Raw genomic sequence first — 13,592 nt, 5'->3', positions numbered from 1 at the left:
TATTGTGAACACACACACACACACAACCCTAGGGGCAAGGGGACAATTACCTCAAGGGAACGAGAGAGGTTCATTAGGCGAGAGCAAAACTGTGGACAAAGCTTTGATGCATTTATAAAGTTACTTAGACAAGGTCAAATAGATGAGCTTTAGATTCAGGACAACATTGGGAGAATTCATATCATTGATGGTAGAAGCATGGGGGGAGTCACATATTACACATTACATGGTAATCCTCCTTAGGTTTAAATTTTGTGCTTTAAACTTGAGTCAGTTTATGTTTCTAATACGATGTTTTTCTTTATAGCATATTCTTTGTGCACATGCATCGTGGTTTGTGGAGCAATGGGGTCCTCTGTCCATTTGGAATACTCAAGAAATGGAGAAATCGCATTACAAAACAAAGGCATCCCACTTCAAGAATACAAGGCATGGGGTGGTATCGCACGAAGATTGCACTACATGAAATGTTCGACTGGTTTTATAGATGTATAGACCTAGGCTAGGACAATCAAGCACGACAAGGTAGAGGTATCAAGTCTCGCAAAAGCAATTCAACATTCAAGAAGACAAGGAGATGTGCTGCTTAGAAGTCCTCAATAGGGAGTCAAGGGGTTGCGCTTTGGTTGCAACGTAGAGTTAGATAGGGGAGGCGTTGGGTCCTAAGAGAACCCCAAATGTAAAATGTTTGATGAATAAAGTTAGCACTATTTTGAGTCAATTATAGATTCCCAAATTCACAAATTTGTTTGGAAATTACAGAGTTGCATGTGCGACATGGCAGGGCGGAGGGGTGGGTGGTTTGGGAGGGAGAGTGGTAAAGATTAAGCATTACCGAACTTGCGACAAAAGATGGGGAGGGAGGGGGTGCACTCAAACAACCCTAATTTAAAAGAGCTTATAAATAAAAACCCTAAAGTGATTTTAAAAAGACTATATAAAGCAGTTCAAAACCCTAAAATCCCTCATTTCTATGGCACAAGTTAAACAAATTGCTAGACCCACTCGACGCCATTTAGATGCTACCTGCTCTCCTCCTCATAACTCCATGGTCTCCAAACACACTGCAAGCCCCAGTGGCCAACATGGCGATGATTAGTAGGGATCTGAAGGTGGACCTCATCATCAGGAGTCTCAACAATGCGAGTCCCCACCATCCAACTCTCATAGGGAATCCTAGGGATCCCAGCACAATGAAGGATCCAAGCACGATCAGGGGTCCTCTCAGTCCTTTCACACAATTAACCCTAGAAGTAGAGAGGTCTCCCAAGAGGGACAAAATAGTCCAATCAATTGTGATCAATTGCCCCTCCCTCCTTGGTGGGTTCCTGGCATGGAGCATCTAGACCAACAAGGGGAGCAAAAAAGGCAAAGTGCGGAGATGGAGAGATTAAAGGGGCCACAACAAGAGAAAATATTTGACGGGCTCGTAGATATTATGAACCTTGGCCCCAATCCTCCAACCAAGCAGATCGCATGGAAGAGCACCATCAACCCTCTGTGCCTCGAGATTGTTACATATGAGGAGCCTCTAGTACGGGCTAAGCAAGAGCCTCAGCCTGCTGACTCACAGCCTCAGCAAAAGGGAAGGGGAGCAAGGACAAAGCAGACCCTTAGGCATGAGAGGCCACCTCGACAGACCCGTGAAGAGGAGTCTGAAGAGGAGGTTGCAAGGGAGGAGAGGTGAAAGAAGTTCAAAGCAGACAAGCGGCCATGGAGCCATGTCCAGAGACCGGTGTAGGGTCCCCCAAAGATTAAGAGGCAAGAAATTAGGCATGAAGATACTTCAAGAGATCTGCAAGTTCCAGACCACTGTGGACAATCTCATTCCCCATGCACCCTTCTAGCGTGTTATACGTGAAATGGCACAACATTACAAGGATGATGTGTGTTTCACTTCAGGTGCTATGGGAGTAATTCAAGAGGCGACGGAGCAGATGGCAGTAGGTCTTTTTGAAGACGCGAACTTATGTGCTATCCATGCTAAAAGAGTAACAATGATGGACAAGGACCTTGCACTCGCCAAAAGCATCGGCTCCGATCCCTCCCTTAGGCCCTAGATGTTTAGGTTCACCTGGTGTAATCTGAATTATTTTGTAAATCTTTGCCCTTTGAGGCCAATGAATAAAAGATTTTTTATGTTCTATTACTGTTCCCACGTTATGTGATGCTTTCCATCAGTTTATGCAAGTTCAGTGTGAATTTGAGTGATCAAATGATGTTTTTTCGAGGTGGCGTAGAAGGGGAAAGTGTTCAATATCGCGCGAGGAGCCAAAAAGGTCAAAACCCTCTATGGCACATATAGAGCCTATTTGACCAAGGCACAAGGAGCCTAGAAAGGTCAAAATCCTCTATAGCCTGTATGGAGCCTGTTTTGACCAAGTCAAAACAGGCTCCATACAGGCTATAGAGGATTTTGACCTTTCTAGGCTCCTTGTGCCTTGGTCAAACAGGCTCCATACACACCATAGAGGATTTTGATCTTTCTAGGCTCCTCACGCGATACTGAACACTTTTTCCTTCTGCACCAAGATGTGATTCCTTCTACGCTAGGATGAGATTCTTGCACCAAGTCAAACAAGGTCCATACGTGCCATAGAGGATTTTGACCTTTCTAGGCTCCTTGCACCTTGGTCAAACAGGCTCCATATGCGCCATAGAGGATTTTGATCTTTCTGGGCTCCTCGCGCGATGCTGAACACTTTTTACTTCTACGCCAGGATGAGATTCTTGCTGAATTGCTCAGAAATGACCATTATAGCGCAAAAAGTTATCTGATAGCATGCTTTTGAACAGAATAGTGAATGAAAATATTAATGCCAACAATTAAAGTTACAAAATCCAATGACAGTATAAAATAAATTTTATAAAAGAATACAAAATGGGACACTATATAGAAAGTATATCTGTATTCATATAAAATAAAAGTCCTGTACAATAAGGCCTCATAATTTTTCTCTCTCTAAAACATTAAGGATATCAGGCTTTGAATTCCCAAATAGACTCCTAACTCTAAACCTAGTCGATAGAGCATCAACACTATTATCATTGCTGGCCAAGGACATGGCTGCTGCGGTCAATGCCATATCTTAAAAATTGGTTCCAAAAGCATTGAGGACGGCCATACGGTTCACCAAAGTGGCCTTGTCAGCATTTCGATTGATGTCAACATAACCAATCACTCATGACAAGGCCTTGCACTTCAAGAGGTCATCAGTACCTTATGGCAAAAACTTTTTGTGAATAATCACAAAGTGCTCTTTTGCTTGACCAAGGTAATGTGCTAGTGAGTGATCTCGACCAAAGCTACTGCGAACAAGACGTTGCCAAGATGAGAAAAGGTCGACCTCAAATGCCTCCTGTAACAGTCCAACATTACATTAGAATGCCAATAAAGCAAAATTATACCGAGAGAAGAAATTCAAAGCTCATAGTTTCTTACCAATATGGAGTCATCATGCTCAATCCCTTAAAGCTCTTTGTCAATGAGGATGGATCCAAAGGCCTACTGTCCGGAGTGAGATATGGAGGCTTCTTTTGGAACATTAGGTAGGTCGGAGTAGATCGATTTGTCTGTATCTTTAATTTTGACCAATGATAAAGCAAAAACGCCTTCTATTGAATCATCTGCTCCTAAAAACCCAGGTTCTTGCATAGTTGTGTCCATCTTGTATCCACACAAGACACCAAGAGCTTCATCCTCCTGGAGACCAAACATAACTTTGATGTCATGGAGAAAGAGGTATTGTTCTCCATCAACAAGAAAGGAAACAAGAAACCATATCACTATTGCGGGATCAACGGAGGTGGTGCCTGAGGTGGATGGAATTTGAGAAGTAAAATGGGGTTCAAGAGGTCTTTGGAGCACTTCTAGGGCTGACACAACTTTTCACCCCAGCTTCTTTATAAATGGGCTCTTCATTATAGATGTTAGGCTCATTTATAGAAATAAGAGAATCGAAAAGGACAAGGACAAGGTCAGGGCTTGAGGTCGAGGCCTCCTCTTCTATTTATCCCTCCTGAAGAAGGAAAATAAAGGTCATTTCTCATAATAGGAACCTATTTTCTATGTTTTCGATGACTCCACATGCTAGGAGGTCATCAGTGTCTACTTTCCTAAACCCTAGGGGTGTAAGCTCAGCTCGAAAGCGATCTAAACACTTCACGAACCTAGATTTTTGATTGAACAAGTACTTCAAATAATCAATTAGAACCCATCTTTTCGTAGATTCATCAAGTTGATATGCAAAACTCGCGATCTGATTTTACATGTACTTGATGAGGTCTTCAAAATCGTCTCAGACTCCCAAGTAGATACCTTAGGACATCTATGCTCTTATCAAAGACTAAAAATAACTCCTCCTCTCTATCAACTAATAAAGTACGAGAGATGAAATCGTGAAAGGCAAACTTAGCAAAATCCATGGTAGTTTGGTAGCTAGGAGAACTATGACTATGATAGTGAAACTTTAAATCTAAAGTAACTCTATAACCTATATATACTCAAATGTTCTAAATATAAATAATAAAATTATTTATTTTTTTTTGGACAAAACTTGACATTGACGTGAAACAAAATCATTCACAACATCAAAATTAATTATACCACTATGAATTGAAAAATGTCAAAATCCAAAATTGTTCCATCTCTGCACGCTTTCTTATCTTTTCACCATTTAAGGTAAAGTGAAAGAACTCAGACATGCCATCCTTCATGACCAATAGTATTCCCGCACGTCCATTGTGACGTAACAATCCTAAATGAGAATCAATACATAAACTTACTCCTGTATTATCATCATCGATAAAGTCAAGGGAGAGCCAATTGCCACCTGTTTTCTTCTAGCACCTATATTGAAAAGCAAAATATAACATTTGATGAGAGATGTACTTGACAACCACATTGTCCTTACATACATGTCATTGAAATAGATCACCATTTTATTCACCTGACCTACTTCCCCAATTCACCCTAAGTAATTTCTTAAGGACATTCTCATGTAAGCACTTGCATGATCACATGGTTTTTATTTTGTGGATCTAGATATTCTGAAAACAAGAAGTAAAAATGTGCAAAGGCATAAACCAAGACAACCTTACCCATTTATAGCAAAATGTAAACTTCATGACCATGCTTATATCATTTGCAATCTTTTCCTTGTATGATTTGTGTAAAGAGTATACCATCCTTTGCAATCTTTTCCTTATATGATTTGTGTGAAGAGAGTGTACCATTGTTACCATTCACTTGAAATTTTTTTTATTATAGCTAATATGCCCTTGTCTTCACACGGAGAAACACATGCACACATTTGCGAGGACTAAACAATTGGCATGCACACAATATATACATACATCTCTCTCTCTCTCTCTCTCTCTTGAGTCTTAGAATTCTCCTCTTAGCTTGGGTTGTAAATCAGAAAGCCATCTCATTACAAATTTCCAATAAGTGAAACACAAATGGCAGCAAAAGATGAAAAGCCCATCTATCCAAAGTTGAAAATTGACAATCTATAAATCACCTATAGTAAGATTAGCAATTAAGTTATCAAAGGTAAGTACATAATTCTATACAAAACAACGAAAGTCATGTAGGAAAGCTAAGAGGTCCAATGGACATACTGTTTATAAGAAACCAAAAAGAAAGAAAAGTTGCGAAGCTCAAAGTCTGTATAAGAGGACCCTTATACTCCTAGTGATGTGATCCTCGAAAGATGTATAATCTATAAGAAAATGTACAACAACGCAATATACAAGTTGTGAAAACACTTACAATTGGAAATGTGTTATTCGTGTAAGAGATGGGCATACAAGTCTTTCCAAAAGCACCCTCTCGGATAATGACACATTGATGGATCATACTCATTAAGTTGCAAAATTTCACCCCTTAACCCTTGACATAACAAACCTCTCTCTCTCTCAATTTTTCAGACTTACCCCTTTGTGATTGTTTTTTGCGTCATTGAGGCTTTTTTGAAAGTTGGTCATTTGATTTTAAATTTAATTTTATTGATATTAAAGACATTTTAAGATAAGGAGAGCGGGTCTCTTACATGTAGTAGACGAGTCATGCTACTGGTTTGTACAATAACAAAAAATTTGAAGTGGATGGTAACAAGATGGGACTTTAGGATTATAAGAGAGTTGCACTGTGGGGTGATTCCATGTGTGCACTCCATGTTCCGAGTCGCTTCTAGAGGCAACTAGCTATTCACAGTCGTAATCTGAAAGGCGGGAGCTGATGAGAGTACTGGTTTTTGTTGCTGGATACGTTTAGCAGTAATACATTTGGTTCTTGACGTCTTGATGGATGCATGGAAGCGAGAGGAAGGGGGATGAAGAAGGTTGCTGTTGCTGCTGCTGCTGCTGCAAGTACAAACGAGCTCTGGAAGCTGCGCGATGAGCGTAGTAAACTGGAGGAACAAGGGAAACAGAACGCGTGCAGAAGGCATAGGTGTAGCACAGATGGTAAATGAGATTTTGAAGCTCATCTGAAGTGAAGCAGATCTCATCCCAAAGGACGTGGTAGTGTGCAGGCTTGCTCGTCCCCTTCACCGCTGCATGGCTGCACAGATAGAAATCAAACTCTCTGGGATGCGTGATGCTAGTATCCACCACAGTTCCTGGCAAGATGTTCTTTGAAATCTGAGAATGATGATGATCCGGAAATAGCCTCGTGTTATGCCTCTTGTGCACTACCAACAGCGTCACTTTCGGCTCGTAGTCCTCCCCTCCCACCTCCCTCAGTGCTTGCTTCATCACCTTCAGCTCCTCCCTCAATACCCCTTCGAACTGCCCCTCTCCTACCCCGTCTCTGAAGAATAGCACCCTCTCTGGTACTTGCTTCGCCTTCACCACGAAGTTCTGCCATAGCTCCTTCACCATCTCCGCCAGATTCGCGATTATCTCCAGCTTTCTCTCTTGCGCCTTCTCCCGGGCTACGTACCTGCTTGGAGACGGCCACTCTGAGCTCGCTACCACAGCGGCAATCGACGGTGCTTTATCGTCGCCCGACTGCGGGTGCGAGACGTCCGCTCCGAAGATTATCGTGGTCTTGTCCAACGCTGGGCAGATCTCGGGGATTTCCCGTGCCAGTGCTACGTTTTGACCCCCTAACTTGGCATTGATCTTGAGCACAAGGTTTGCGAGCACCTGTGATGTCGTATTCTTCACGTACTCCGAGAGACAGCACTGAGTGACGATGCCCAAATCGACCTCGGAGTATCTCTTGAGGGTTCCATAGCTGCTATGCTTTTCGCCCATGACACAGATCAATAGTTGGAGACGATGCTTGCTCGCTCTTTTGATGTCTTGCAGCACCCGCTCTAGCTTTGGGCTAGCCAGATACTCCGGTGATCGCAAGACAGGCTCCAATGCAGTGGTTTGACTCATCCAGACGCCTAGTTCCTGGCACCTTGCGCTGAGTCTCAGAATGAAAGCTCGGATCTCTTGCAGACTGGTTTTATGCTTGTCAAAATTTACTATCGTCCAATCAGTTATCCAGCATCCTTCCACGACCTGCGCCCCGTCCATCAAATTCCATTTGCCTGCGTCAGAATCGGGAGAGATCACTTTCACAGAAGCTTTGCTCCCATACTTGAGCGTGGGAGGAGGGAGATGCCGAGCTTGAACTCGAGTAAGTTCACATCTTACGTCCACACCAAATTCTTGTAACAATTTGCCTCTGTAGAGACACGCACTCCACAATCAGCAATCTACACGCATCATCTCAATGGGAAAAGCAACTTCACGTTTCATTTATTTGGGCATGGGTAACTTACCGAGCAGGACCATGGTCATGATCCACAACATATCTGATTTTTTCTTCCCGCTTGCAAGGTTCTATGTTAGTTAGCTTTCGAAGGCAATGTTTGTCAGCCTCCGACAACCTCCCTATATACTTTTGCCCCTCTGGGATTTTGCATACCTCCATTGGCAAGTAGGTAGTTCTGCTGGCTCGCATTTGGATGCAAGGCAGCTTAACGTAGCGGATACTGTAGTTGTAAGTTTCCTTGAAATAGGCAACGACTGTCTTCTGCACGGCGCCTTTTCCCTCGCCTAATTTGAACACGAGGTCTTCGGTTTTCCTTGGGGACAAACCAGCAACCCTGTACTTTCTCCGAGTGTCGTGATGCGTCACCTCCACCCTCAACCGGCCCAGGGCTCTCTTGACACTCGCGCACTGCAAAGGCGACAATTCGTTGCTAGGATTGAAGCCCGGAATCTCTTTCCTTAGGTAATCAAGAATAGGGATGCTCTTGTAGAATGCCGTTGCCGAAAGATCGACGTTGAGAGCCAGGCCTTGTTGGGTGGGGCGCACGCTCTGCGAGAAGCCGTTCCACCCAGTAAGCACCCTGCCCATTCGAGTCTCGCCGAAAGCTTTGCAGAAAAAATATTTACCCAAGGCAGTGAGATGCTCAGAAGGATTTTCGCGGAGGGCTATGGTCAAAGCCTGGAGGATATCGTGGGGCAAAGGAGCTTCTCGACCTTTGAGGTAGTCGATCAGAGGCTTATGGTGCCGACGGGCAACTAGTCGGATAGTCATGTAAAAAGGCTTCGGTTTCTCCCTATCAGACAAGCTGGGTAGCTCGACTAAGCGTTCTAAGTCTTCGAAGGGCAAGGGACCGGCCGTGTACATTGTATGGCCACCGTCAAATACTGGCAGCCTGCCTTTAAGCTCGAATCTAAACTTGTTTAGAAACTCTTTCACGACTACACGCGCCAAGGCTTTAGAAACCGGGGCGACAATCTCACCTGGCGGTCGTATAACGACGTAGTACTGATAAATCCGCTCGAACTTCACCAGCTCTATGGCAAAATAGTTTGCTCGAACCGTGATTTTACTACCGAGTTTCCCGGGAAGGGGTCTTCGTGGAGGCCTCAACGGGCTGAGAGCATTAGCTTCGTCACCAGCTTGCTGGTCAGTCTTTTGTGATGAGGAGGCGCTCCCTTTCAAGCAGCTTTTGAGCGTCGACCCGCGAGAGGTGAGCTCTGGCGGATTGGAGGGGCGTGGGTAAGGCTGCTCCAAAGTAGTCGGCTGGCGGGGGACGGTCAGAAGCGGTGGTTGGCTGCAAGAACCTGGGCAAATTGTGAGGAGAGATATAAGAAACGAAATGTGCCAAATGAATGCCTGTTCTGTGGAAGAAAATTGCGCTGCACGGAGATGCATGCAGCAGTTGAGCAAAATATCTACCTGTATGTCCAGGCGGTTGGAGAAGTTGTGGTGGCGAGGCTGCTGCTCTTTGTCCACCTCTTGCTGGTCTGCTTCGGCGATCATCTTGAAGCTGGTGATCTATCGAAAAGCGTGGAGGTTGTGCGATAAGAGGTCCGGAAGCAGCTGCAGGATAGCATTGATTACACGGGGGGCGATGGCGGTGGTGGTAATAGGCGTTGGCCCAGATGGGGACTACGGGGGGAGGAGGGGAGAGGGGGGAGCGCCATAAGTAGCCAGTGATGGGGTCGACGAAGCAAGCAGGGGAAGGGGATGGGGGAGAAGGGGAGGAGGGACGGAGTGGCGGTAAATCATCTACGCGGGCGCACGTCAATCCACGAGCGGAGCGCCGTCTGCAAGGAGCGTAACGGTTCCGTGCACCGTCCATGTTGGAGAGAAGAGAGAAGAGAGAAGAGAGGCGTCCTGATGAGAGCTTAGTAATAACCCACTCCACTCCTCGCACGCATCGCGCCGCCACCTCCATCATCGGACAACTCGCCCCGCCATTTGTCCGCACGGTTTTCTTCAAATAAAAATTCTCGCATCTATTCCTCTTCCCCCTAACATTTCGTCTGCCGGCGGCGAGTGCTCGACAAAAATGTTTTCCTTAAGCCTTCTTATCTTACTTCCTATCTTATGGCTTATCTTACTATATTTTAAGGAGGGTGGGAGGCACATCTTATATCTTCTTATCTCATATCTCATCTCATCTCATCTCATCTCATCTCACTATATTTTAAGGAGGGTGGGAGGCACAAGAGGTTGCCAAGTGTAGGTTGAGGGAGAGCCTCCAAGTGCCACGTGTTGCGGTTGAAGAGAGAGAACGTGCCATGTGTTGCACGATGAAAGAATGCCACTGTCGCGGAACCAGAGAGTCGGAGCTTGCAAGTGAGTGGAGTAGGAGCTTGCAGGGAGTGGAAGGAGAAGTTTTGAAGAGCATTGAGTGCACCATTTTGAATCCTATTTAAGGTGCCTTGCCCATTAAGAGACTCTCTCTCTCTTTCTCTCTCTCTCTCTCGTGTGCACATTGCTGCTTGGCGAATCTCCTCGCATCGTGGCTCAGTTCTCTCAACTCTGCCTTGCCATATCTCGGGCGTCATCAGTGGATTCTCATATATCATGCTTTTGGCAGAGTGCAGCAATGCAAGGTATACAGCGCAGTGCTTTCCCACATCCGGTATTTTTTACTCACCTCAATGTAGCTATACCTCTAAAACACAGAGGCAACGGGTTTAGCTAGCAGCTTTGCTTCATGCCTAGGATTTGTCCTATTTCTCACACATAGGCACCTTTAGCAAATTGGCATTCTCATTGCTTGATTCTATTTCGTTCCAGGCGTGTTGATTGAGGAAAGCTACATCCAAATCGAAGAGCAGATATTCTGGTCACCACAGCTCATTTAAAAGGTTCATCCATGAAAACTTTTCTCATCCTATGTACTTAGCATTAGGAGCGTCAAGAAAGTCTGTTGTGGCTATGGAGGAAGACACTTCTGTCGATTCTGAAGCAAGTCAGTGAGATAAGGAGCATTTGATCGAACTCTCCCAAGTTTGTAGCATATTGTAGCGATTGTATGTGATGCAGGGGGGCCGAAAGCAAAAGGCTACAAATTGGACGAGGGGATTGGATCAGAGACATTTTTCGGGCATAGATCTCACTGTGCCGTCTTCGTATTACCCTCCACCTCGACTACTCTATAGACGTTGGCCCTTGCAGACATCTCCCAATCCTCCAACATGCTTCTCAAGCTGCATGACTGTGACAAGGAGCTCCAATCTAGCGGACAAATCAATACCTCCTCAACATGATAGATGAGCTTGCAAGTGGGAATTTCTCAAGGTCATCGTACAGGCACCTGAAGGTGCGCTCCCAGTTGTTATAAAGCACTCAGGGGAAACTCGCCACAACTTACATGGAGAAGAATAGCTCTCAAATGGGATCCTTGGAGAGGCTCTCCAGAGACCTTCGACCGGTATCCTCAAGAACTTCATCGAAGACAATGGTGCGTTATTCATGAGGAGGTCGATGTGACCAATCTTGGATCTTACTGAGAGACAACAGTTGATCGAAAAGATATCTAGGCATTCATTTTGTATAAACGAAAGGAGAAAACCAGAGTTGCAAGAAACAATAGCCTTAAATGTTTCGCAAATGTTCAAGCCTTTGAGAAGAGCCTTGAAGTCAAGACGCAAAGCTTGCAAGCTGCCCTTCTCATTCTCTTTATTATGGTCCTTATACCTCTCTCATTTTCCAACTCTGTTCAACGGAATGATTTTCGGCATTGTCCATCCGAATTGAATCCAACTTGCTAGCTCTTCAAAGTTCTTGCCAACTAGCATAACATGGCAAGAACTGCATCATTCCTCTTGGAAATAGCAGGCGCTTTCTTGGAAAGGAAGCTTGCAGCCTTGGGATTAACGTAAGTGGCAATATTGGAGACCTGTTGCTTTTTTAGTAAGCCCTTCTTGTGCAAGGCAATATAGTTTGAGTAGGGGGAACACTCTCCACCTACTAGGCTTTCTTTGTGTGGATAGAGATATTGGAGGTTGGCTAAGTCCTCGGATCTCTTTTTCTTAGGACTTTGCCAAGCTTGAAAGAATTTTTCTAGAAAGCACAAGTGGGAGCTTACAAACAAACATGATTACTCCTTTGATTCTAGGTCTCCAAGAGTGTGTCAAGTTGTAGTGGGGATGCTTTGATGAACTCAGCTAATACTATCTGATGTGGGACTAAAGGCTTACTATGAATAATTCATGAAAGCATGAGAGCTTGAAGCCTCTCAACTCAAGCCCAATCTATCTCTGATAGACATGTCCCCTAATAAGGGCTACCATACATACCTCCTAGTTAAACCAAATATTCAAAGAGAAGATTCTTGGTTCAAGGGTCTTGGAAGTGAAAGTGAAAACACTACCGCTCAAATCTAGCCATCGTGGCATACCCCCTACTCAATCAAGCCCATAATGTTGTCTACATTATGAAGATTGGGTTGAAGAAAGGGGCCGCCAAGTATGTGTAGGATGCAACCACCTCCACTGACAACCCAAATGCACTCTGTGCATGGCTACCTGGGACGTGATGATCATGACCTTGGTTTTATCAAGGTTGAACTTAAAATCATTTGTCAAAAGGCATGAAGCACATCCAAGGTCACTAGAGAACCTCTACTTAGCAAGGGATAAGACCACATCATCTACATATAGGAGAATACAGATCAAGGATAAAGCTAGAGGGAAACCTATCCCCCCAGGGTCCAAAAAAGGTCTCAAGCTCATTTATGTAGAGGCTAAACAAGTTTGGTGATAATGGACAACTTTGTTTGACACCAATGGTGCTCATGATCTCTGTTGTCCACCTTGCACCTATCCAAACCCAACCTGAGACTCTCTCATAAAGTGCCATGACTAACTAAGTGATCTCTTGAGTGTATCCTAGCTCTTGTAGATGTCTAATGAGTCGGGCTCTTGGCACTTTGTCAAACGCCTTGCCAAAACCCACAAAGTAGTAATAGGCCCTCTGTATCCATGCCCTAGCCTCCTCCATGATCCCCCTGAGTGTAAGTATGTGATCCATAGTCCCATTATCTCTCCAAAATCCTACCTATCCTATGGCTCTATATCCTTAAAGCTCTGCAACCATGCTAAACTCTATGTCCAGTATTGATGCATAAATCTTGGATGCAACATGTCCAATCGTAATGGTCCTATAATTTTCCAGACTCATTAGATCTCCTACCTTGCGAATGAGGGTGATGGTATTAAGGGTGTAAGTGTGTGGGAAGCTTGTGCAAACCACTTCATTCAAGAGCTTCACTAAGATCAGTGCCAAGGTATTTATTCCATATGCAATGAATTAAGTACATAGGCCCTCATGATCTCATTGTGAAGCTTCAAGGTTGCACATTTGACATCATTAGCTCTGAAAAGTGTGCACAAAGTGGGGCACATTACATGTGAGAGATTGGGTGCTAGCTAGTTAGGGACATCATAACCATGCGTGCATACAATTGCCAAGTTTTGGTGTCCCTGAGACAGGGGATGGAGCTTTCCACTTAATGAAACTCTGCTAGAAGTCTTTAAAGTTGTTACTAAACAAAATGCTAATTCCTCGTTTCATGAATGAAAACTTACTTCTTTTAATGAATCAAACAATAATACTGATCTAATAAGCTGAGAGAGAGAGAGAGAGAGAGAGAGAGAGAGAGAGGTGGGGGGGGGCTCATGAGATCTCCTGCCTTGTGAATGGGGGTGATGGTATTAAGGGTCCACGTATGTGGGAAGCGTGTGCAAACCACTACGTTCAAGAGCTTCATTAAGATCGAGGCCAAGGTATTTATTCCGTATGCAGTGAGTACGTAAGCCCTCGTGATCTTTTGCTCGAC

General features: G+C 44.4%; 1 protein-coding gene across 1 annotated transcript; it reads right to left on the bottom strand.

Annotated features, from left to right (window-relative positions):
* Positions 1 to 6,046: 6,046 nt before the first annotated feature.
* Positions 6,047 to 9,599, bottom strand: LOC147895760 (protein argonaute 7-like). Its single transcript, XM_087382831.1, has 3 exons — positions 9,194 to 9,599; positions 7,782 to 9,078; positions 6,047 to 7,684 (listed from the first exon to the last, which is right to left on the bottom strand). Exons 1-3 carry the CDS (start codon positions 9,597 to 9,599, stop codon positions 6,274 to 6,276), a joined length of 3,114 nt encoding a protein of 1,037 aa, XP_087238957.1. The 3' UTR covers positions 6,047 to 6,273.
* Positions 9,600 to 13,592: the final 3,993 nt, after the last annotated feature.

Source organism: Dipteris shenzhenensis, chromosome 12 (assembly GCF_047967505.1).
Source record: "Dipteris shenzhenensis isolate YYH24624 ecotype China chromosome 12, Dip_SZ_1.0, whole genome shotgun sequence".
NCBI lineage: Eukaryota > Viridiplantae > Streptophyta > Polypodiopsida > Gleicheniales > Dipteridaceae > Dipteris > Dipteris shenzhenensis.
Note: the sequence above shows the minus strand (reverse complement) of the source record. Positions and strands in the feature narration are given on the sequence as shown.

What these genes read in the sequence shown, in the direction of transcription:
- LOC147895760 (XM_087382831.1), bottom strand. Translation starts at nt 9,599, where the DNA reads ATGGACGGTGCACGGAACCGTTACGCTCCTTGCAGACGGCGCTCCGCT. An exon ending in CCAACCGCCTGGACATACAG is followed by an intron (nt 9,079 to 9,193) that starts GTAGATATTTTG and finishes CAATTTGCCCAG; the next exon opens with GTTCTTGCAGCCAACCACCG. An exon ending in CATGACCATGGTCCTGCTCG is followed by an intron (nt 7,685 to 7,781) that starts GTAAGTTACCCA and finishes GTGTCTCTACAG; the next exon opens with AGGCAAATTGTTACAAGAAT.